The sequence below is a fragment of the Peromyscus leucopus genome, chromosome 9 (genome assembly GCF_004664715.2).
Source record: "Peromyscus leucopus breed LL Stock chromosome 9, UCI_PerLeu_2.1, whole genome shotgun sequence".
Classification (NCBI taxonomy): Eukaryota; Metazoa; Chordata; class Mammalia; order Rodentia; family Cricetidae; genus Peromyscus; species Peromyscus leucopus.
Genome location: NC_051070.1, coordinates 58,702,132 through 58,728,602, shown reverse-complemented (window position 1 = coordinate 58,728,602; position 26,471 = coordinate 58,702,132). Strand labels below are relative to the sequence as shown.

At 46.7% G+C, this 26,471-nt stretch overlaps 1 protein-coding gene across 3 annotated transcripts in view; it reads right to left on the bottom strand.

Annotated features, from left to right (window-relative positions):
- Msra (methionine sulfoxide reductase A) overlaps positions 1-25,824 on the bottom strand; it is a 327,825-nt gene extending 302,001 nt beyond the window's left edge. The window contains exon 1 of one of the 3 annotated variants that reach the window (XM_028884147.2): positions 25,330-25,824. In XM_028884147.2, the coding sequence (XP_028739980.1) occupies positions 25,330-25,465 (136 nt within the window). In that variant the 5' untranslated portion in view covers positions 25,466-25,824. Of the gene's footprint in view, positions 1-1,229; positions 1,991-5,596; positions 5,665-25,329 lie in introns of those variants that run through there. The other 2 variants (XM_037208461.1, XM_028884149.2) reach the window with 2 other exon arrangements.
- Between the last annotated feature and the right edge of the window lie 647 nt (positions 25,825-26,471).

Genomic DNA, 26,471 nt, shown 5'->3' with positions numbered 1-26,471 from the left:
TGTTCTGTGACTGGTCATGTAAGCACCCCTTTCCAGCGCCCATCACTCTGCCCTTGGCTCAGCATCCGTTTTAGGAGTATTAGAAGAGAGTAGATGAAAGACCTGATACAACAAAGGTGGTTGTGTTGGAAACCCACGTAAATGCTGTACGATTTCGCTTTATTAAACATCAAAATGTCGGTTAGTTTGTTTCTTTTAAGAGGTGGAAGAAAATACTTTAGCTTTTAATTTCACACACCTGCACTTGTGTGCTTTAAAATCATATTTGCGTACTAAATGTCATTTCCAGGATGGCTGGTGTGCCTCTATACTTTTATAAAAACCACCCTCAACAATCGATCGTTGAAGGCGCGCATTGACAGGAAACAATGAACAATTTGGTTTTGTCAGAGAATTACAAATAGATGGTTACAAACACAAAACAAAAGCATGGGTCTCAGAACATCTTTGAGACTGCCCCAAATGATCGACACTTATACGAATATAGCCGATTTCCAGTATCCTCTCAGGCCACAGAGTAAAAAGAAAGTGAGGATTGCAGGGCTCGTCCTCTAATCGCACAGCTCCAACTCTTTTTTTTAGAAATAGAATACTTACTGGCAATTAGGATGATCCACAAAAACCTGTCCCTGCCTGTGAACCTCCCCTATTATAACGCTGATGTTTAAGAGCAAAACTCTCACACAATCCACCACAACCAGGCCTCATAGCAAGTATTTATTAATAAGAAATTAGATAGAAAAGTATATATATCTAGGTAACACTGGGTAGAATTTTAAAAGAAGATCGATCAACTTGCTACATTAAAAAAAAAAACATTTTGAGAGAGATAAGATACAGAATTGTTGAATAAAACCTTAGTCAACTCAAAACTGCTGAAATTTATTCCCTCTGGCTATCTCATATACAGCTCACAGCTTCTTACCCCAAAGGTTTACATTTCTATTCTCTACCACTCCAGCCATTTCTGCCAACATCATAAAAATTACCTTTGCTCCTTTCCTCCACGCGAATTCACCGACCACAAACATCCTGCACAGACACCTCCCCACCCACCTCCCCACCCACCTCCCCAAAACGGTTCAAGAAAGACACACACACACGAGAACACACACACACAGAGACATGCACACACAGACACGCACACGCGTACATGCGCGCGCGCACATGCACAGACAGACACACACACACACCACACACACAAAAAAAAAAATAATGACCAAGCTCACAGTTCCTGTTTGCCCTTCAAGCGAAGTCGGGTGTCTTCAGCTTGCCTTCCTGGTCTTCGGTATTGTCACTAATTGCTGGGGGTGTAGTTTAGGACGGCATGAAGCTGAAGACATCAAAGCTGGGGCTTGAAGAGACCGTTTTCTCAAACACATGGATGAAACAACTTTGACTCAGACTCCCTCCCTGGCCAGGTTGCCATAAAATCTTAGAAAAAATCCTTGAAAACTCAATCTCTAGAAATGGGGGGAGGGGGGATTAAGTAAAATGAAAGTATTTAAGTCTAGAAGCACCCATTCCGAACATAACTCCGAGGATGTCTGATTTGATTTGAAAGCAGTTTTGTATTGATGAGCAATGTTTATTCTGTAGAAAACTACAATTCCTTCTAATTAGACACTCTCCTTGCCATCTTCTACAGTAATTCTGCTTCTCATGTTCATGATCATACATGCAAAAAAAATAAAATAAAATAAAATACATTATTTCCCAAATGTATGGACACTGGGGAGGATGCCTTTTTTGAAACAGGCTTTTTTTTTCTTTCCTAAATGCTGGTGACTAAATGTCATAGTAAGAAACAACACTCTCAAACAGCCCAAGAGACTTCAAAAGCCTTCTAAGTTTGAAAACCAAAAAGTTGTGAGTATCCCAGGACGTTTTTCTTTCTGAAGCTCAAGCCGAGAAACAGACAAAAGAGGCTGATGCGACTGAGCTCTGCCAAGTCTTGCCTTTTTAAAATTTCCTCTGCTCTCCCTCTCTCTTTCTCTCTCTCCCTCCCCCCTCTCTTCCCTCCCCCTCTCCTCTCTCTCTCTCTCTCTCTCTCTCTCTCTCTCTCTCTCTCTCTCTCCTCTCTCTCTCCCTCTCTCTCTTCTCTCTCCTCTCTCTCTCTCTCTCTCTCTCTCTCTCTCTCTCTCTCTCTCTCTGTGTCTCTCTCTCTCTCCCCCCCCCTCACTCTTTCCCTCCCAGTATGGCAACCTTCCGAGCAGTCTTGGCGGACGTCCAGCCTATGCCAGTCTGTCTGAATTCTTGTCTCCAAAGGATGTCCTTTGCAGATCAATTAATACATCTGAAAACAGGAAGCTGTGGGGCAGTACCCAGATTCTGGCATGACAGCACAGGCTGCTGCCAAATCACCTTACGGATTTCCTGGTGCCCTACCTTTCCCAGCATCACTAGCATGTTCCCCGCGGTGAGCTAACGTGTTTGCTGCTTGGAGATGGGGAAATCTGTTCTCTAGACATGTCCATATGCGACATGTGCTCAACCTGCAAAAAAGCTGAGCTCCCCTGTGAGGGGAGATGTATGGAACTTTAGGAGCACTCTCTTTATAACATTTGCTTCCCCTTGCCCTGCTGCAAAGAATCATGGGAGAACAGAAAGAGAGACATGGGGATTAAAATTTAAACTGTCATGCCTCATTCTCTGGAGAATGAACATGGCTCTGATTGATCATTTACTCTTAGTTTTAAGGAAGCTGTACTTACTCAAAAATATGCTGGAAAGGAAGAAAAAAGAGTAAATCTCTTCAAAACAGAAATATCAAGGAAAGAGGAAGACAAAAACATGAGTGTGATTGGTACTATATATGTATACACAGACAACCGTATTGTCACACCCGAGTCTTGGTCATCACTTGTTCTCTAAATTTAAGGTGATATAACTGAATAAGCACACATGGTTCATTTTCATCTGTAGCCTGTGCACTTTGGGAAACAAACTAGCCCGTCAGAACTTCACTCCTTTACCTGGTTAAAGCAGCATCTTGCTTGGCTGGTGGATAACACCGGCAGCTGAGACTCGGTACGCCTGTGCTCTGGAATGAGCAGGCTTTCACAGGGAGAGTCAAGAAGTCGGAGTTCTCATCCTGGGCTCCGTTGCTCTCTCACTAGGATAACCTCAAGGTCACAAACCTGCTTCATCCAGGCAAGCCTAATCTTCTCATCTACTAAGGAGGGCCAGAAAGTCATGAGTGACTCTCCCTCTGGGCTCCTAAAATATCCTTTCATCTTCAGGTCACCAACTGGATGCGTCACCATCACAGACAAGGCTATGTGTTACTTACCTAAGGAAAGTGAAAGTCTTCCCAAAACCTCTCTACGATGGTATTCAGGCAAGTCTCCTGATGGGACAAGTTATGAGAAAAGAGCACAAGAACATGACTCTGAAGTTCTATGAAACTGTGGACGATGACTTAAAAAAAAAACCCAAACCACACACTGCTAAGTCATGAAGCTGACAGATCGAGGCAGTGCTAGCGAAACGCTGTGAGGGGTCAGCTAAAGCACTAAAGAAGCCAGGCCACACGTTAGCTACCCTTTCCAACAGGGATAATGGCACAAGGGCAGGATCTCGGCAGATCTTAAATTCACAACCAAACTGTGGCCACCGAAGACAAAGAGGACCTTAAATGCAGCAAGAGGAGTGACCCGTCGTTACAAGGGACGCTAAATAAATAAACAACGGGATTCCCCAGAAAACACAGAGGTTAGAAAGAAGTGAGTCAACTGTTGGTTGTCCGTAAGAACTTTGCCGATAGACTATTGCTGAAGACACGGGTCACGAGATAGAGAAATCTCGATGGTACTGACACAGAAGCTTGCTCCCTGCCAGCTGTGCAGACTGCCAGAGGAAGAAAAGTCATCAAGGGCTCGCCAGCTGTGAACCCTGTGAACTATAATAATGACCAGCATAGCAAGCTATGCATACCACTGCAACCGCGGCATGAATGCCGTGGGAACAACCAATCATTTCGTTATTGGATTAAGTCCCACTCAACAAAGGGAACTCATGCCTGGAATTGAAAACTGGACCAAGAACCCATGACTAGGGATGCCTTAGGCCCGAGGAGAAAAGTATGATGATGATGATGATGATGATGATGATGATGATGATGATGATGTTACATTGGCATAGTATCAAACTGCCTTCTGAATACTTACCTGCATACCCATAGACTAGTGTGGCTCTCATCCCTCATCAGAGAAGCTTCTTTTTGCTTGGAGGCCTTGTCTAACCTGAATGACTACCAAAGCACCACTTTCAAACCCCATTGTTATATCCCTGCGTTCAGACTTCACAGTGAGAATTATGTTCCAAAATGCATGTTATGGGGACATGCAAGTCATGGTAACCACCGAAGAAGAAATGACAAAGACTAGGGAAGAGAACAGAAATCAAAACAGACAGATATGAGGATGGGGCCGACCTCCACCTGATACTGGCCAGATGGCCAGTGTCTAAAAGAGGAGCCACTCCAGGAGTTGGTGAGCGAATGATCAGCATGGAAATGCTAAGGAACACCAGACAATTACAAAAACAATATTGCACCTCCAATAATTAAATACAGGTGTAGAGGCACATGCCTGTCAACCCCAGCACATGGGAGGCAAGGTAGGAGGAACGGGGTAGTGAGGACATTCTATGCTACACAGTGGTAAAATAAAAATTAAAAATAGAGCAATCAATGATCCAGCAACCCCTCCACTGGGTAAATATCTAGTGGCACCATGTTGAAGAGATGGTTGTACTTGTGTTTTGTTTATAACAATATTCACACTAGCCGATATATGAAATCAAGAGGGCCCATCAACAAATAGATAAAGAAAATAAGACATATACTCAAGATGGAAGACTATTAAACCTTTAAAAAGGAAAAAAAATCCTGTGACTGTAACAGAGTGGATGAACCTGTAAGGTACCCAGTGAAATAAAATAGACACAAAATGATGGACAGCTGCCACTCACTTCAATGTGGGCCCCATCAAAGGACATGGAAGCAGAGAGTACTTTGGTTCCCGGGGCTGAGATGGTAGAGAGGGAGGGACTAAGGAAGATTGTCAAAGCACACAACCATGTAATTAAATCAGCAGAGGAAGTTGAAGAGTCTTCCTGCTCCACACCCCAGCTGTAGTTCTGAACAACGCACTGTGCTTGCAGAGAGCCAAAGGTAGCTCCACAGCATTTCTACCACCCACACAATAAGCAAGTGAGGTGATATGTATGCTAATTAGTTTGGCGAGGCCACTGCACAGAATGAACGCTATTTCAAAACTCATCTTGTCCTCCATAATTATACTTTTATGACAATTTCAAAAAAAATAATAAAATTAAAAATAACACCACAGAGCTGGGCGGTGGTGGTGCATGCCTTTAATCCCAGCACTCAGGAGGCAGAGCCAGGCGGATCTCTGTGAGTTCGAGGCCAGCCTGGTCTACAGAGTGAGATCCAGGACAGGCACCAAAACTACACAGAGAAACCCTGTCTCGAAAAACAAAAACAAAAACAAACAAACAAAAACACCACAGACCAATATCTCTTATAAATATAAATGGAAATTTTCTGAACCAAATACTAGTGAGATCCTACCTGAATCCAGCAATATACACAAAGGATTGCCAACCTTGACCAAGTGCATTATACCCTGGGAACACACGGCCTGTTTAACACCAGGAAGCGGTCAACACAACACATCACGTTGGCAGAATAAAGAAAAGAAGCCACGTGATCACCTCTGCAGGCACAGAAAAGCATTTACAGAATGGGCTTTGTGAGTTCAAAAGGAAAAGAGCATAGAGCCAGCTGGTTGGAGAAGAGGACTTGGCTAGCCACTGAAGGACATCAGTGGAGCAATGGCTGTTGTCACAACTGATGGCATGCAGTGGGCAGGACAGAAAAGTGAGGCAAAGTAAAACAGCCCACCTGTGGATGACAGGTCTTACATACAGATATCAGATTATGATGTCTATATATGTAAGCGTGTGTGCATGCACCTAACATAAAAATCTAACAGAGCAACATATAGCGCTAAGGAATGAGTTCAGATAAAACACCAGCCCACAACCCACAGACATCAGCTACATTTCTAGACATTAGCAGTAAACAATCTGAGAATGAAATTAAGAAGACTATCATACTTACAAGAGAGTAAAAACAAAATACTAAAGGGTGGGGCTGGGGATGTGACCTCAGCAGTAGGGCACACACTCAGCAAGCATGCACAAGGCGCCAGGTTTTATCCCTAGCTGCACAAAACAAATAAACGAGTAAGTGTAACCAAAGGCCTGTGCGGTGAACAGCACAGACACGACTGGAAGAAATGATTAGAGACCTCCTGCCATGTTCACGAGCTGAGAATTAACCCTGTGGAGCCCACAGTGCTCTCCACACCAAGGGACACAATCCAGTGGAACATCGGTCAGAAATCCCAGGTGACTTCTGCGCAGAAACTGGCAGGTTGATCCTAAAAAATAATATGGAAATGCAAAGACCCGGCACATCCGAAAATCATCTTTAAAATGAAGAAGCTAAAGTGTAGGCCTCACATTTCCAATTTCAAAACTCGGCGCCATGGTACAGCAACCCAGGCAGTGTGGCGCTAGCACACAGAGGACCGCTGAGATCCAGAGAATAAACTAGGAGTTGCACGGCTATCGTCAACTGACTTTAAACAAGCTTCGAAGGAAAACGGAACCGGAACCTGCAGCTGGGACAACTGGATCTCCCCATGAGAAAGAATGAAGCTGGACTCCGACCTCACGCCACAGGTGACAGCTTACTCAAAACGACCCCAGGACGTTAGAGGAAAACAGGGGTATACATTTCTGGGACTTTGACGGTAATTGTTTCAGAAGTATGATATCACAAAAAAAAACCCAAAAAAGGAGAAGAGGGAGAGAAGGACTGGGGAAAGAGAAAGAGAAAGAAGGGGGAGAGGGAGGGATAGGAGGGGAGAAGGGGGCAGAGAAAGAGGAGAGAGGAGGAGGAGAAAGGAAGAAAAAAAATTTTTTCTGTAATGGAAGTGAAATAACCTACAGAACAGGGACACATTTGCAAACCACCTGTCTGATAAAGGTCAGCTATTCAGAATATAGGTTTATTGCTTTGTTTTGTTTCTCAGTCTTAAGATCCTACACAAAGGGGCTGGAGAGAGGGCTTGGTCCTTGAGAACTCATTGCTCTTGCAGAGGACCTGAGTTCTGTTCCCACTCAATCCACTTTGGTGCCTCCCAACTACCTCCAGCTCTGAGGGCTCAGATGCCCTCTTCTGGCCTCCATGGGCACAGGCACGCGCACACACACACACACACACACACACACACACACACACACACACACACAGCTGGGAGAAAAGTCTTTAAAAAATGAAACATAGAGTTTCTTTGGAGCCAGCCAATCCACTCCAGATAGTGCCTCAAGAGAACTTTAAAGCCCATCTGCACAAAAACTTGTGCACAGATGTTTAGAGCAGCATGATTCACCTCAGCCAGAGTAAGGACAACTCAAGAAGCCATAAGCTAACCGAGTATGATAGAAACACATGATGGAATATCACTCGGCAATGAAAAGGAATGAGGCCCTGATATACTCTACTACATGGATGAGACATGGTAGTGAGGCGGAGCCAAAGAAGCCAGGAATGAAGGTGCACATAATTTTACTGCTCTGTTTATATGAAAAGTCCACAACGGGCAAATCTGTAGACAGAGGAAAAGCTTCATGGTTGCCAGGATCAGGACAGAAGGAAGAATAAGTGGCCACGGATCAGTTTGGAGTCAGAGCTACACAAATTGTGTGGTGAGCTAAAAGCCATGAGTTGAACAATGCATGGTAAGTCTTGTGTGTGGCTTCTATCTTGCCACTTTAAAAATGTTCCATCCATCTTCAATGTCTATAAGTGCTAGGACTGGCCACCTTGAAATAGCCCTGGTGACCCTTTTGGCCTGTCACACAAAGGGCTTGTCAAACACCAGCTACTCCCAGGATCCACTCAGCAGCTCTAGTTCCTGGTGTGGTTCCAGCCTCTTAGTTTGGTTCCAGCTGATTCCAGCATTCCCAGCTCCATCCACACGGGGCTCCTCTGCCCACTCTCAGGGATCCATCTCCTTGGAGAACGCCTATCCTGGCTACCAGGCACTAACGAAGTCAAAACATTGACAGCCAGCACCTCTCGTGGACCATGTCCTCTCTTCCCAGAAGACCTCATTCTCCAAACATAGCATCCTGGCAGCTCCTCAAGCTTTCTTCAGTCCTGAACCCCAACCTCTGTGCCCTCTAATTCTCTGCTACCACTGTTTTTCATCCCAGCCTCCCACATAGACAGGACTCTGTGCCCTGTGCAGCGTGGGACACTGAGCAGCTGGACTGTGCACGCTCATAAATAGATCACTTCCCTTCCCATTTGCACATGAGTTACTGGTGACTGAAGCCTTCTGATTCCAGCTGTCAGACAAAACCCCAGAATCCAGTAGTAGTTCAGTCCAGGAGACTGGATGTCTCAGCTGGTCTTCAGTATATGTCAGGATCCCAAAGGAGTCGGCTCTAATGCCAGTGAAGGAATGGACTTGCCAGCAGAGTGAGAGTCCAGGCAGGAGGAGAGAGAAAGTGTCTTTCTTCCTTAGCTTTTACATAAGCTGACAAGAAAGAGAAGATATGGCCCAGATTTAGAGTGGGTCTTCCTACCTCAAATGATCCAGACTGAAGATGAGTCTTCCAATCTCAGTTGATATGGATTTAAAGTGAGTCTTCCAAGTTCAAGTGATATGGATTCAAGGTGGGTCTTCGTACCTCAAATTATCCTGGTAACTCAAAAGCCCTCACAGGTGTGCCCAGTGACTTGGGTTTATTTATAGTTGCTTCCACATGTAGTCAAGTTGACAACCAAGAATAGCCATCACAGCGGCTTACAGAAAATCCTTTCAGCATCACTTCTTTGTACCATTGATTAATTTTTAAAGAGATGTTTATATTTAACACACAACATCAACCAGAAATAGTAAATTCCTTAACAAAGATGTCATCAAATTCTCCAAGTGGAGAGCTATCTGTAAGTTCAAGGCCTGTCTGTTACAGAAAGGTGAGCCAGCCTGAGAGAGAAGGTTAACCAGCCCAGCCCTGGGCAGCTTCCTTCACTCTGATGGAGTCAGAAGGGCTGAAGATGATTGGGAAGGGGTGCTTTCCTCTCTGTGCCCTAATGACATGTGATACTTCACCCTCAAGACATCAGTACCATGCTGTGTCTCTCACACTCTAGGAAAGGCCAGTCCATAGCAAACTCTAAAAACAGGCAACAAATGCAACAGGAACTGAAATTTGCCAAGCATCAACCGTGCATCATGCTCTACTCCAAAGCTCTCCGTTAGCATGTCCATTGTTCTGATAACACCTCCAACTCATAAACATATTATCTGTGCACTGGATGTGTGCATGTTGGGTGTGTGTGTGTGTGTGTGTGTGTGTGTGTGTGTGTGTGTGTGTGTGTCAGTGTGCTGGGAGGTGTGCCAGGGGTATATGTGCTGTGTGTGTGTATGTGTGTGTCAGTGTGCTGAGAGGTGTGCCAGGGGTGTGTGTGTGTATGTGTGTGTGTGTGTGTATGTGTCAATGTGCTGGGAGGTATGCCAGGGGTATGTGTGCCGTGTATGCTGGGGGGTGAGGGTGCATGCTGGGGGTGTGCGAGGAATGTGTGCTGTGTGTGCTGTGTGTGTGTACATGTGTATGTGTGCTAGATGTGTATATGCTAGGTGGGTGGGTATGAGCTAGATGTGTGTGCACATGCCTATGTTTGCAGGTTTGTGTGGGGAGATACTGGGGGGGGGGTACATGCATATATGTGTGTATACATCCACATGAAAGCCAGAGCACAGCCTTGGGTTTCATTCTGTTACAGGACCCCAGACCTTACCACAACTGACTCCATGATGGAAGTACCATTTAGTCCATAAAACTTAGCACATAGATAGCACCATCTGCCAAGATAAAATACAAAGACCTAATCCATCAAAGCCCATAGTTCTGGGAAAGTCTCTAAATGCACCAACCTTGCTTTTTGGCTTCTGTAGCTCTTGTTAACTGAGGTGCATCAACCCAGGGTGTGGTTTTGTGCTTAAAAGCTCTCCCTGAGAAAGGCTTGGGGCTACACTGGGATCCTGAACACCCAGTGCCATCACCTGGTGGCTAATAAAGACTTTCTATTGGCTTAAACCCATGTCCAAGTGGTCTTCTCTGGTGGATATCCCATAACATTTCCTTAGGCACCTTTATTTGACATGGGCTGTCTCATCAGCTTGGAGTTAGGCTAGCTGGCCAGTGAGCACTTCCTGTCTCCATCTCCAATCTGAGTATTGCCAGGATTTTCATTGACTCGCTTGGCTTTTTATGGGGGCTCTGAGGAAGCTGAACTCGGGTCCTCACACTTCTGGGGCAAATGCTTTTCCAAATAAGCTGTCACCCCAGGTCTCATAAAAATACTACTAACCCCACTTTTCAGACCATGCAACCCAGACCAGCCTGCTCAACGTTCTACAAATTGCCGGGGCAGCTGGGCTGACAAGCGGACCTGATGTCAGTCAGGCCGTCCACCCTCAGGCTGCGTACTCTGTCTCCTGGGGGATGCCATCTTGAAAAGCGTGTCTGCCTATGATTTGTTTCCTGAACTAAAGGAAGGCAAAAGAGTGAGGCAAGGGTCCAGGTACCAGATCCCAGTTGGCTCTGGAGGACCAGTCGCCATTTGCTTGGGCAGCCGAGGGCAGCAGAGATCGTGGGGCAAGAGTGAGTTCCCCACTCAGGCTTCTGGCCAGTGAGCCACGACCTTAAGAACAAGGTCAAGCCAGTCAGGCAAAGCCTCCTCTGAGGCAGGGAGAGCTGGGAACCATCCTCAGAATTCTAGAAGAAAGCAGAATGGAGACACCAGAAGCCCCCAGAAGGAACTGGGGTGCCCAGGAGTAGCACCTCAGAACAGCAGGACCCTACCCCCAGTTCCCAGGGGGCCATCCCCTGCACAGCCCATGGGTGTCACGCCTTCCAAGAGTTCAAAGTCTGACTGTACCTTGCCCTAAATCCCCTCTCGTTAATTTCTGAACACTTGGGCAGGACTAGCATCTAATTCTCAGAAAATGTACTTTAAAATTAAAATTAGGCAGTACACTGCACGGCTATGTCCAAGCTGCTGACAATATGAAACATCTCAAATACAGACACTGTTAAGCCACAGACACCAAAAGTGTTTTATTGCCTCAAATCATCTGAAATGATTGTTCGGGATTGGGGCAGGGAGGAATGGACTACAGCAGAGAAACTGTCAGAAAAAGAAGGGTGAGAAAAAAAAAAAGCCTCAAGGAAAATACCCTTTGCATGGTTAGAAAAGAACCACTCGAAAATAAATAAATAACTGGCCTGGAACTGCTCGATTTGATATTTAACTCGGGCTTTGTTAAATAAGCAGAAAGTAGACTTTGGAGGCTTGTGATTCCTTCCTGAAGAAATGTGATTTTCTTATTTCCCCAGAGAGAAGCTTCAAGAATGCCAGCAGGCTTCTCTGGTATCAAATGTTTCCCTGTTATTGTGAGTAAATTATATTTGGATCAAAATCAGATGGATTAAACTTAAAATACCCATGAGATTTTCAAAAGTACAAGGAAATATGTCATGTGCCCCAAAACAGCGCTGCCATGTAACAGCCCTTTGGCGATGTCTCTGCTTTGGAACATCAGCAGGGAATCAAAACTCACCTGAGTTTTTGAGTTTCCTGAAGTCAAAGTAACTCTGTAAGCCTACACTGTTGCTTGTGGTTACTAAAAGTCTGCAATCTTTGGTGTCTTTAGAAATCTCCAAAATATGGCCCTTCTGATATTCAGGAAGAGAAAGGTAGCAGGGTGGGAGGTTGATCTCTTTTAAATTTTCAGGGAGAAACCCTGATTTTTGTTTTCATCTACATGGTCTCCCTGGAATTGAAATAATAGCCAGGAAGGAGGCAACTGTAAGGAAACACACACTGTATGTACCTCACGCTGGGTCAAGGTCAAGGTCACTGGGGGGGGGCGGGGACTGGGGAGGTGAGAAGCAGACAGCATCTGCCTTCTCAGAACCAGGCGGCAGCATGGGAGCATGGGAGTGAGCTGCTGTCCTAGGTAGTTCTTAGGTGAATCTGAACACCTGAGGGAAGCCAGGCCCTGTCCGGAGCTCTTTCTCGCCTCATCTCCAGGAACACCCACAGGAAGCTGTTGCCTCTATCTCCCGTTCAGGAAAGGATAAACTGAGGCAGATTCATCCAAGGTCACCGAGCTAATGGGGCGGTGAGGAACGGCTCTGACACCGTCCGAAGGCCAAACGCCTGCTTGTCCACTAGACCAACAGCCCCTCACTACAGCACCCACTTCTGGGGCTGGGGAGAGAGCCTGGTCGGCAAAGCGCTTGCCTCACAAACATGAGGACCCGGGTTCAATCCCCCAAACCCATATTTTTAAAAAAAAGGCCAAACATGATGATATGCTTATAACCATAATCCCAGTGCTAGAGAGATGGAGGCTAGAGATGGCTGGATCCCTGGGCTTGCTGGCCAGCTATTCTAGTCTGCTTGGCAATCCCCAGTACAGTAAGAGACCCTGTCTCAAACAAAAAGAAAAAGGTTGATGCACCTGAGAAATGGCACTGGGGGTCATCTTCTGCCATCCAAATACATGTGCACATACATGCACACACACCCGTGCACACATGATACAAAAGGAATTCACTCCTGGGTATCACCGTCTGTATGGACCAACCGCTACGTGTGGTCATAACAAGTCCAGCGGAGCAGTAACGAGCAGGCACTCCTTCCCAGCATCACACGCTGCATCTGCAGCAGAAATGAGTCAGGAGAGGAAAGTGGTGCCCTGGGGAGAAGCCTCTGAACAGCACTCAGGCAGCCAGCAAATGCAATAAATCCAGGGACGATTGCCGTGTGCTCTCTGTGGCGGTTACTCGGGTGCTGATAAGCTTGCAAAGGTTCTGTGCAGAACTTGTTAAATCACAGAATCATCGCTTGATTCTCAATCATAAAACAATGTCTACTTTATGTTAACACAACCTTGGGGAGACCGCACATAACTGCTGATCTTTTTTTAGGATACTTTCTGCAGTCTTCCTGGGGGCAATTTCCTGCACCTACCAGTATGTCTCCATATTTGTAGAAAGACATCCCTTCCGTAAATATTAAACATAAATAGTAACATAGAGGGTAAGAGCTCAGAGATCTTATAAATAACAGTTTGGGAAGCCAGTCAGCAAGCAGTTAGAATCAAATGTCTAAAAACGGATGACTTGCGCTACCTGGGAACAGAGCACCCTGTTTGTGGTGACTCACTGATACTAATATCTGTTGACCTGTGCACACAAAAAAAGGACTTTATTAAACAAACAACTTCCAAACACAGCGTCATGGAATCTGAGCATGGTCATTTTTGCTTTCATTGAACTCGGAGGTACTGTGCAATGTGACAAAGAAGAGGCATGAGAGAACTCCAAACAAGTGAGGCCTCACCAGACTCAGAAAAGTAAAGACACACGTATGTGTGCAAGCTAAGCCACTGCTGCAAAGCTAAGCTGAGGTAAGACAACAGAGGACATCTCAAACAACAGGGCTGTAGGGGAAACGGGCAGTGGAGAAAATAGGAAGAGAACCCAACGGGGCCCACTGGAGGAAGAGACCGGAGTAGAGGGAGAATCAGAGATGAGGACAGGGTGTCGTCGAGAAGGGAGACAGGTGTGGAGAACAGACCAGCAAGCAGTGGCGGGTGTGTGGAGATGCCAGACTTAACTATCTCTGCCAATTAGCATCCAGGAAGCACCAACTGCTATGGTTCATATTCCCGTGACTGAAGCATCTTCGCTTCAGACATTTCCAGACTTCCCAGTCTTCAGGCAGACAAGAAATTCATCAAAGCTAAACGAACTAACATTCCCTTAGGCGGGGTGTGGGGGAGTGGCGGGGGAGACAAGATACAATAAATACTATTTAACAAATCCATGCCTGGAGAACTGGGGGGGCCACTGGACCCTCTCCAGTCACCAGAGTCGTGTGTCTTTTCAGTACGCCAACACTCTGAAGGACAGCAATGCGGAAGGACAGACAGTGAGCTGGGCACCAGTAACTTCTCTAGGGTGACAGTCAGGCACAGTGTTCGTATGGGGTTTTAGGTCATAACCACCCAACATGCAGTGTAAATACAGAGTGGCAGGGGCTTTGGGAGGCCGCTGCACCTCCATTCACCTCCCTGCTTTCCTTAGAGGCTACAGCCTACCAGTGACTTGGGTCCCAGGTCTTAGTGATGTAACATACCCACATAGAATGGACCAGATAACATCAAGGGAGTCAATGACTGACAGCAGAGATGGGGGGGGGGGTGTAAAATCGGAAGAACACGTTTCTAAAACGGTAAAGGTCTTTGAAAGTCCTTTGCTGCAGAAGCCCAGATGATTAAAAAGCCTCAGCTCAGGCTTTTAGAGTCAAATGGTCTCACTCACAGCTACTCAGTTCTGTCCTTAGACTTCAGACACAGGCATAGACGATAAAAAAAAAAAAAAAAAAAAAAAAAAAAAAAACAAGCAAAGGAGCATGTATGTATTTCAGTACAGCTTGCTTTATAAAAAGATGGTGGAAGAAGATGCATTGGCGAAGCACCCCCAGGAACGTGGGCGGAAGAGAACGGCTGCAAATCAGTACTGCAAAAGCCTGGAGCCCCTGTGGGACTCCCTGAGCACCTTAGGGACGACCTGACCTCTTGGCTCTAAGACTGGGGAAACACACAGTATTGGAAGTTTCATCATTGTAATAAGGCAAGAAAAAAAATAATAAAGGACACACAGATAAAAAACTGTATTTCCAGATGACGTGGTATCTGTATAGAAAATGCCAGGAAGTTTGTTGTTGTTTTTTTTTTTTTAATTTTTTTTAAATCTTAGAGTTAATAAGGGAAGCCAGCAAGGCTGAAGGCCCTGTGTCCCCAAACCCAGCATTCAAAAACTCATGTGTAATATATATGCTAACATGAACACATGAAGACCCAAATTAAAGACTCATAAGCATTTACAAACACTTTGAAGAACACGCAAAATTTAAGTTTGAACTTCACAAACATGTTGAGCTCTATGCACTGGAAATAACAAAAAGTAAAAACTAAGCCAAACCTGAATATATGTGAGACAAGCTGTGGCCCTAGACGGAAGACACGGCAAAGTTATCAATTCTTTCCAAATTGATCTCCAGTTTTAATGCAATTCCTATAAAAATCCTAGCACAGATTTTCTTAGGCATGGACAAGATGACTCTAAATTTTATACAGAAAAATATAGGCCTTACATGAAACAAAATATAATTAAGTGGTAAGCTATTCTCCCCAGCATTAAGGCCCCTTATGATTACAGTAACAGAGACAGTCGGCACTGACAGAGACCTATAAATCAGTGGGAAAGCATAAAAACCAACAAACAGATCCTCACAACTATGGCCATGTGGTTTGTGATGGTTGTTTATTTTTTTTCAAGCAGGATCTAGCTATGGGGCCCAGGCTGATCAGAACTCACCATAGAGCTCAGGCTGGCCTTTGAACTTGCAATCCTCCTGCCCCTGCCTCCTGCATGCTAGGATTACAGGCGTGCGCCACCACGCCCAGAGGCAACATGATTTTTGAAACAAATACTAAAACAAATCAACAGACGCATTCAACAAATAGTGACAGAGCGCCTGAACATCCGTGGGTCAGACAACTTAAGAAAGGCAGTGTCCTGCACTCGGCCAGACTCCCCACGGTGCTCCCTAAAGACAAACCTGGGGCCTGAAATCCTTCTACCCACACAGCTGTGCCAGGATTATGCCGTATGTGGCACAGCTTCCCATGCTGCAAGCTCAGCATGTGCGCTTTTGTTTTGCTTGGGTATAACCCATGACACCTGCCCAGCCCTACCATCTATCACCCAGCGGGAAGGGACACAGCCCTTTCACTGCAGCATGAAATCAAGTTCATAAACAAATCGCCCTGTGTGGGCAGCCGGGGGAGATCTGCTGGCTATGAGACATACATATGGTCCTGAAACTGATCTTGCTATGTCTCTGCTCTAGGGCATGTCTAGGGCACTAGGGCATTATTCTACCTAGAGCTTAACTGCTGTATTTTACTTAGTGAACCTGATAGTAACTTGCAAAGGGCAGTGTTCAGCTACATATTGCTGGTGATGGTGTGGTGATGATCTTTGCTGTGCCCCAAGGAACTGAGATCCTCACCTGAGATTGACAACCAGTTTACATATCAATGTAAGTACCAACTTCCACCCTAGCCTGAAACAAAATCGTGTCAGAATGTATCGTGCCTTAAATATAGAATTAAAACTAGAAACAGTTTAGAAACAATGCACAGAAGACCTTTAGGGTCGAGACAAGGCAGAGTTTTTAGGCTCGACACAAAAAGCATACGCCAAAACAGGACTCATGCAAACCACAAACCTCCTGCAGAAGACCGTAGAAAGAAACCAAGGCAAGCTACAGTCTCCCAGCATACCAATCTTCTGACATGGTGGTACATCATCTACAAACATGTCAGGCTACATTCACAACACCCTGGGTTGCAAGTGGCTCAGGAGCTTGTTTGTTTGTTTGTTTGTGGAAGACATTGGACAAGCAGGCAGCGCCATTCCCCAAAATTGAACCCAGTTTCTTCTCAGTATACTCAAGATTTTTTAATTCAGGCTTCATTTCTTTGGCTGTGTATTCCCACAAAACACTTTGTTTCCACGAGGCTTCCCTTTGGGTACGGCATCTCCAAACATCATTTTTTTCAGTAGGCCAAAGAATAACTGGTGTCCTCATTTGAACAATGTTTTTCTTAACTGTTAGCAAGGCATTTGACCCAAGCAATCTATCAACTACCTAACAGTACATATATTTTTAATCCAAAATAGAATATGAAAAACTTACAAAGGCTAATGCAACACTGACATCACTTCACTATGGTTAAAAATTCCTTTTATATGCATTCCAGGAGACAGTCTCTGTTCCTCGGTTTTATTCTTCATCTACATAAATGTAATATCAGGACATCTCCAGCTTCACTACAGTCAGCCTTTGCTATTATATAGTGTAGATTCAATAAACTCATTCAAGAAAGGAAGAAGATTAGAATCAAACCCCACTGTGAAGCTCCAGATACCAACACAAAGGCAACAGGAATATAAGGAACCAAGCCAGACATGCCTATAATCCCAACACTGGGGAGGCTGAGGCAGGAGAATCACTGTGAGTTCAAGACTAGCCTGAGCTACACAGTGAGTCTGAGGTCAGCCTAGGCAACAGAGCAAGACTCTGCTCGCCCCCCCACCAAAGTTAAATAAACATAGAAAGGGGAGAGAAGAAAGGAATGATCGATAGGGTCACATATAAGGCCCATGTCTTCCTCACGCTGGAAACAACTTTGTCACCTTTCATGGCAGGCGCAGCTTACAGAGAAGACTTCACCTGACCCCATACCAAATATCATGAGCCAACACCGGCACACATCTCACCAAACGGGAAGAGTGTTAGCACAGAGCGTTGGCTAAATCGGTAGCTGGAATCAAAACTGGCGGTGCCATCGGGGCACTGTCAGCAGGCTTGGGGTTCAGAAAACAGGGACAGATATATCTCAGGCTGGATGCCAAACAAAGGCAGAAAGTCTACCTTTTCCACAAAGAGAAACCCTGGAAGAAGGGCCAGTGAGATGGGGAAGCTAGACACACAACCCCTCCTGTGAAAAGGAAAAGCGGGTTCTGGAACTGAGCGTGGGGTCACAGCAGCACCCACATATCCTGTCACAGCAAGACCGGCACATGCTGTGGATGGTGGGAAATGGAAAACAGAGCATTCAAACGATGCTGTGTGGACTCCAGGGACCACACAAGGGTGACAGTGGCGGGCGCCATGCAGAAGCCAGGCATGGGGAGAAGAGAGAGCAGAGGACCGGGAAGCATGATGCAGCCACACTCCCAACCTGCTACCACCATTGAGATGGAAACGTGACGAGGAGATGGGCATATGTCGTCTGAACTGCAGTATGATGACAACCCTGTGCTCACTGGGAATCCCACAGTGCTCAACCTCTAAAGCAGCCTGGAACAGCCTGTCCCATGAAGCCAATCCTGGGCTAATTCCCTGAGCTAGGGAAGGGGATATGGCAGGCCAGTAAATTGTCATGTGTCACAGGGCAGGTGGTATGGTCCATTCCTGCCTAGCGTATTTCCACCTAGCTACAGAAATTCTTTATAGCCAGTAATGTTTTCAGATGTGATGTACAATCCAGTACCATGGAGCGGCTGTGGGACTGGCGGGTGACAGAGATTTGTCCTGACTGTGGGCCAGGCAGGAAAACTCTAGTACACCCAGCAACTCAACATCCTGTCTGTCCAGGCTGCTTCAGTCCAGTTTTCCACAGTGCTCATTCTGACAGGTGTGAGTGTGCAAGCACATAGCATATATGCACAGGTGCAGTTGCAGATGTGTGCGTGTGGCGGAGTGGGGGGGGGGAGGACCAGAAAACAACATTAGGTGTCTTCCTCTATCAGCCCCATCTTATTTTGGGGAACAGAGCTTCTCACTAAACATGGAGTTCACTGATTGGCTAGACTGGCTGGCCAGCAAGCCCTCCTGTCTGTACGTCCCGGTACTGGGATTACATGTGTGCAGTGCCACATCCAGCTTTTCACACTGGTGCTGGGGATCCGAACTCATGCCCCAATGCTTGTGTAGCAGGCGCCTCGCCCACTGGGCCACGTCCCCAACCTTCACTGGAGCGTTTCGTGACTACCTGCCAGTCACCACGCTGCAGCTCGTGTATGTGTTTATTATGTCCCACACTCTTCCTGGGCCACACGGGGTGTTACTCAACAACATTGCAGTTGGTCCTGCAGTGTCCCAGGGCCAAGGAGGAAGACAGCCCCTGCCCTCGAGCAGGTTCGCTGTCTAGTGCCATGCGTTCACACACAGGGCTACTGTGAGTCTCTGACCCAGAAGGAACGTACGAAAGGGAAAGGTAGAGGAGCATCTTCAAAAAGATTTACAATGCCCCTCCTCACCCTCACCACACACTGACAGCCCAAGGTCACCTCCTGCACAACAATTCAGTATTTCAGCCATCATCAGAGAAACCACGGTTTCCATTAGCTCAGGGTAGCAGGACCAGACAGACAGGAGCTCTTCACGGGAAAGGGGCGGACCACCTACTGGAAGCTCCTGGGACCCATGGAGAGAACACCTCAGCAAAGAGGCCTCCACCCTGCACTTGCTGCGGCCTGGCATCCATTCACTCCCCAAAACCTATGCCTTGCCTACTGTCTCTTCACCTTTCCAGGCTCCCAGAAGTCGCTACAGGTGTCCTCGCTCTCCCTTCTCCAACCATGACCCCTTGTCCCACCCCAAGTAGAGATGCAGGTCCAGGCCCACTTGATAGTACTGAGCTCACCCCTTGATATACACATACCCGCACTGTGGGTGCCTAGAAAGTCTCTGCTCGGGGGTTCAGAGATGGCGGGCTCACCCTGCATCCGGGCCAAAAGTAAAGCTTACTGTGGGGAGGTGTAAAGACACTGGCTCAGATCCACTACCAGTGCTGGGGTGACAACTTAGAGCACATTCCCCAGACAAAGGGTTGGCATCCCCGCATCCCAGTGCTCCCATGATGGATACACGGAAAAGCCACCTTTTCTGCATTTGGTTTTAGACGTTAACTATTCGCCGCCCGGCATCCGTAAGCCACCACTGAATGTTTGGTGTGGGCATCCTCCTTTGTAATGGACTATAGATCCGAGCAGGGAGCACAGGGCCCCGTCCAGGAGTGACACTCGGCTTCTCTCCCCGGGAGCTCAGCTCGTCACCACACAGAGAGAGAAGGCACAGATTTGGTAACTGGGCCGCAGAACATCTAAGAAGCAACCGGCGAGCCGATGGGGAGGAATCGGAAGTAGCTCAGGAGGGTCTGCCCGGTGGAGTTGAAAGCCTTCACTTAGGCCCTGGGGAGGAAGGACTGGTTTACAGGAGAAACAGAATTCAAGCCAGGCAAATCTTGAAGAAAGAGTAAAATAAGGAATAGCGGGAAATACAACACTTTACCTAGGCAAGCATTTAATGAAGAAATAAATCAAAAGATCAGAGTAGTAATCCACAAGGATACGATCACGTGGGCGACCGCAGAGGCGGAACACTGAATCCTGTCAGGCAGAAGATGGGCTCCGTGGGGGCCTGGTGGGAAAAGAGGCTGGGGAGGAGGTAAAGATCAGAAGGTGGGAGGTGGGAAATGCCTTTCCCCAGCGGGGGCGGCAGGGAAACAGAAGGTTCTGGAAGAAAGCATAAAACAATCTAAGAGCTCTGGGCAGGATGCGGGAAGAAAAATAACAGTTCTGCGTCCTACAATTTAGAAATTAATCACACACTAGGGAATTTTTTTTCTAAAAGGAGAACAGCTTCCTATCGCTTTCTTTTTTAAAAATCTATGTACACCCGTCACATAAAAGAAACACATAATGCCTTCTACACCACGGTGGAAGGAATCCGTCCCCAAAGGCCCTTCCTTTGTATAAATCATGCCACCACAATCGACGCTTCAATAAAAATGAATATTTATGAAATGTAAAATGACTTGGATTAACTTATTCCAATTTCACTCTCTAAATTTAGATTTTTTTTTTTTTAAATCACGCCAAAATGTAGATTTTGATTACAAAAGCAAGTTGGGGGGAAAATATATATGTATACTTGACAAGAAAAAGAGAGCAATTTTTTTTTTAAGTTGAAGTATGACAAAGGATGACAGAAAGGTGGCTGGTTGGGCTGAAAACAGCCGAGACTATCTTCAAAGTAGCTGTTTAATTCCACAACAAAGCCACCTTAGACAAAGGAAGTTGTTGAAAACAACACAAAGTATCAACCCTAAATAGCCCAACCACCCTCATCTCCCGGGCACAGTCTAAACCCAGCCTTTCCTTTCTTCACTGTCCTTCCCAAGCTTCCTCAGGCATATGGATTGTGAGCTTGCTCCCTGTCCACACAGAAGTCAGCACACTGGTCTGGCCTGGCCTCTGCAGCTACTGTATCTTGGCAACCCCTCCATTCCTGGAGATGCCCCATCTTCTGGGCCTGCGTGCTGTATCCCTGAGGCTGCACCATGGCTCCTGTAACTAGATCCTGTTGATGGGCACCTGTGACGCTTCCAGTCTCGGTCTCCTGCAGATGAAGCTCCAGTGAGGAGTCTGCTGCAGTCCTCAGTTGGTGTGTGTGTGTGTGTGTGTGTGTGTGTGTGTGTGTGTGAGAGAGAGAGAGAGAGAGAGAGAGAGAGAGAGAGAGAGAGAGGAGAGAGAGAGAGAGAGAGAGGAGAGAGCGCAAATCTGGAAGGCAAATTCCCAGAAATTGAATTCCTGAGATGGAAGGTAAATGTGCATTTAAATTTTTGGTAGATGCAGCCAAGTTGCCTTCCGTAAGAATGGAGCCGGCTTGACACCCTCTAACAACACACAAGAGTCAGTCTCTCTCTCTCTCTCTCTCTCTCTCTCTCTCTCTCTCTCTCTCTCTCTCTCTCTCTCTCTTGGACAGAATGGATCACTGTTTCTGGATCTTTGCCAATCTGAAAAATGAAAACTGGTATTTGCATTTTCCTCACTGAGTGAACTTGAGCATCTTTTTATGTGTTTAAGAACCGACTATACTTCTTGGGGGCAAATTGTTCAAAACCTCTACCTGATTTTTAATCACTCCTGACATTTTTCTTACAAACTTCTAGAAGGTTCTGCTCTATTGGGGAAATTAGTCCTTGCCTTTCAGTACGTGGTGCTGTACCCCAGGCTGCCTTTCGGCACATTGTGCTGTACCCCAGGTTGTCTTCTGACTTTGCTTCCATGATTTTTGTCACACAAAAGACTTTAAAAAAAAAATTATTTAATGTGTATGGGTGTTTTGTCTGCATGTAAGTCTGTATACCGTGTGTGTGCAGTGCCCCCAGAGGCCAAAAGAGGGTGTTGGATCCCTTGGAATTGGAGTTACAAATGGAACTGAGCCCAGGTCCTCTGGAAGAGCAGAAAGCGCTCTTAACTACCAAGCCATCTCTCCGGCCCCACACAGACTTGTAATGTGATCTAGTTGCGAGTTTCTTGATTTTCTAGCTGTGAGTACAAAGGCCTTCCTCACACAATTATAAAGAAGTGCTCCTTTTCTCACACTCATTATTTCATTTTTTGCTCTTAACTGAAGAGAGCAAGCATGGTGTTCTATACTGGTAATCCCAGCACTCAGGAGACTGCAACAGAAAGATCGCCGAGAGTTCAAAGACAATGTGGGTGGGTCACGCAATGAATTCAAGACCAACCTGAGACAGACATTAAAACTGTATCAAAACTAGCGTATACACATGCATGCATGGGAAAAGAGTGGTTGTGTCAGAAACTCTAGCACATAGTGCATATACCATCCCCACTGTATGACCTTGGATAAGTTATCTGACCTCCCTAGCCTGTTTCCACATCCGTAATGGGGATAATGATGGTTAATGCATCATCACTTTATTGTGAAAATTAAATGTATCAATGTAGTTCCCCATGGTGCCTGGTGTGTAATACATCAATAAGTGTGGGCTATCACCATCACATCTGCTTGGGATTTAACTTGTCTTTTTTTAAGGTGTGACGGCCAGAAATAGCATCAGTCTAACCCCCAAGTCTCCCTAGCTGTCCCAACACCGTTTTCCCCACTGACCTGAGATGTCGCTTTCACCGTTTACCACCTTCCTGTAGGTACCCAAGAGCTTCTGATTCTTCCTCCTCCATTTGTCCATCTCTAATCAACTGCCTTATCAGTCTGACACAGTACCATATAGACAACAACCAGTTACCCAAGCCAGTCTGCTCATGTTCCCATCCATTCGAAGTGACCCAGAGAAATGAAACATTTAAAAGGCTTGAAGGTTCGAATCTTATTTTCTTGAAAAATGTAAATCTACCACTAGGCTGCAGCTGATAAAAGGATTCAACAGTCTTCCAGGACACAAAGAAGGAAGGACTGGAGCTGAGATGATAAGGTTAGCTCCCCAAGCACTGGATGATCGTACACACCTGGGACTAGGCAAAGCAACCCTAACAGAGAGACCTTGTGCTCTAAAGGGGGGCACATTGGCCACAAAGCTTTTGAGACAATCTGCTACAGTTAACAACAGACTTAGATGGATGATATAGAGACATGAGGCGGGCTGAAGATGCAATGTAGAAGAATAACTTTTGAACTAGGAATATGAAGTCCATAACTTTCAAAGACATGCTCACCAAAACTCACTAGATATAGTTATGGGGGTTGGGGGGCAGGGAAGGAGATGGGCAAAACAGCTGCCATGACAGGCTTAGAGGCCCAGACACTAACAGTTCCTGGCAGGTAACACCTGGACCCAGGAAAAACCATACGCTGACCCTACCCAGGAAGGGCCTGCATCTAAGGGGAAGTACCTGACATTCCAAACATTCCCTATACCCCTAGACAAATGTCAGCCAATCAGGGTCCTGAACCCTGGAAATGCCCTCACCTCAACCTCTGCTATGATAAAAACCCCACCCTGCCTGTGCTCCAGGCTCTCTGCTCTCACTGCTGAGTCGCACAGAGAGACAAAGCTCCAAGCTTGAAAATAAAGGCTCTTGGCTTTTACATATGGGATTCGGTCTCTGTGGTGGTCTTTTGGGGAGTCCCGATATCTGGGCATAACAACAGTAAGGCACACTGTTGCTGGAACCAAAGGCAAACCTAAACAATTCTCTAGTCTGTCTTGCTTTCGGTTACTTACTTTAGACCCCTCCCCACCAGAGACCCTCCAGCCTGCCATATGGGTGGGAGACACAACACAAGATGGCTGCCCATGCTCCCCCCCCCCTTTTTTTTTTACTTTAAAAATCACAAATTTTGGAGGCTGTGCAGCTGCATAACATATTAGAAGTCTCTTCCCATCTTTGCTGCAGATAACCCCTGAGATAGGCAGGCTGTGACAGTCGCTGTGTTTATGGCTTCAAAGAAAACTCAGCCTCACATCCTCCGCGTTGTATCCAACCACATTTCTACTTTGCGTGGGTACTTAAGAAATGTTTGTCTGAACTGAGGAGCACAAGGTTAATGGTTTAGCAAAATCTCCTAGCCTCTCCCCTCCCCATTCAAGTCTGAAGAGATCAAGATAAGATATTTTCACTGTCTACAGGAGCATCCAGTGGCCTTGTGATTACGTGTCGGGTGAATGGATCACGGGCCACCAGATTTATGACGCCCCACTCCAAACCACCAGAGAGATGCCTAGAAGCCTACAGTGATCTGTTATTTCCTAACCTAAACCCTTCTCTTGGACCCTCTCTGCCTGAAGATAAAAGGACCCTGAAAAACCTGTGCTGGGTTAAGACAGTTTACCAGGCCACCATCTGGTTTTGCTAGCTTACCAAATAAATCTACGTGTCTCCAAACACTCTCTCTCAAATATTAGGGTCCCTTTCCAAATGGGAAGTAAATGCATTTGGATTCTATACCCGGGCCAGTGAGAACCTGTCAAGGATGAATACCCCAGGAGTGGAGGTCAGAAACACAATAGGGCTAACAAGGCTTAGCAGGTAAAGGCGCTTACCAACCAGCCCCACAATCTGAATTCAATGCAGGGTCCTAAGTGGTACAAGGAGAAAACTGAGTCCCACGTGTCATCAGCTGATGATCCCAAGTGCACCTGGGGCATAAGTGCATGCGCACAGTCACCTCCAGGAGGCCTCATCCATCGAACAAGTTGTTCCTGCAAACCGAGGAGAAACCCCAGCAGGCCCCTGAAATAACTAGAAACTGGCGAGGGTTCTGGCAACCAGCTCTGGCCTAAAATCCCACTTCAAACCACAAGTTCGCATCATTAGGTCTCCCTCGAGCCCTTCCTGGGAACAGGGAACAGGCAACAGGCTGACTCTCCTAGGGGCCTAGGTGAGAAAGGAGTCTAAGGCAGGGCTCACACTGCACCCTTCCTAGCTCTAAATACGGAGCTGCAAGCCTGCAGCCCAGCTGGGCCAGATCCCGACGCTAGATTCTTTCAGAGCGCCCTGTTTTGTCCTAAGAGACTCAAACAAAGAGAAGCGCACTGAGACAGGAGACTGCCCCCGCTGAGTGCCCACCCCTCCCGAACGTGGGAGGGAGGAAGCGGGGCGGGGGAGGTGGGGGGCTGCCGCTGCGCGCACGCGCAGACCCCGACCTGGGACCCGCCCGAGGCCCCGCGCGGCTTCCTCCGGGAGGGCGCAGTGCGCAGGCTCGGCGCGCATGCCCAGCGCTCGTGCCCAGCTTACCTGCCACGGGGATCGGCTCCGGGCGGCCGGGCAAGGCTTCTTGCGCGCTGATGACCTTCGAAGCAGAGTCGCCCATCCTTGGTCCCGCGATGGGGCTGGAGAGGAGCTGGAGAGCCCTTCTGGCAGCGGAGAGCATGGGCGGCGTGTCCGTCCCGCGGGCCGACCTCCACGCCTGGCTGTCTCTGAGGGGCAAAGTTTCCCGAGTACGAGAAGCAGCTCGGGCCAAAAATTATGCTGGCTGGGCGCCACCGCAGGGTGTTAGAGTTCCTCCCGTTTCACCACCTTCGCGGCCGGTGTTCCGGGTGCCCAGGAAGGGCTTAGCCAAGCAGGGTTTCCAGAGTGTTTCTCTGGTGCTCAGTCAACCACAAAGCAGAAAAGGGAAATCAGTGTGTGCATAAAAAGGCAGCGAGCTAGAAGAAAGGCAGACTGTAAGAAGATGGATGGATGGACAGCTAGGAAATTTGCCTGTGTTGAAAGTCAAATAGACCCAAATCACAATTCTCAACACCACAAAGGATTACGTACTCAACGTGAAATATATATATATAATAAAATATATACAATGTGTATGTATGGATAAATCCATTCTTTAGCCCATAAAATAGAGGATGCAGGCACAAAGCATTGTTAACGCTGTTTAGGTGAAGTTAATGGTGGAGTTGAGTCAGTCTTCTGAAATCATGAGAGAGAATATTCCTAGAAGAAATCTCGCCCTAATCTTGAGGTGTCTGGGGCAAGATGAGTGGCTTGAGAGGTCCGTCTATGAGACTGTGGTTTACACCCTCTGCCAAAATGGGCGGATAGTCTCGTGTGAAGGAAGGAACAGGATTAGCACCCACAGGGATTTGAAGCTTTGAACCTAAGCTCCTCCGTGGGTTTAGTTACCACTTTGTGTTCATGTGGGGCTGTAATAGGACAGGAGGATTAGTGTGCTGTATAGAATGTTGCCAGATATACAACGTTAAACAGATTAAGGTATTTACCTTATATTGTAGAAGTCCCCTGGGCCAGCTTGTATCAACAGTTTACTTTTGATTTGCTTTTGCCGTGAAATTATGCCAAACAGGTTCTTTCTACAAGGCCTTGCCTGAAATCATCCCACGGTGTCCCTTCCAGGCTCTAAGGGGGCCTGGTCACTAAAG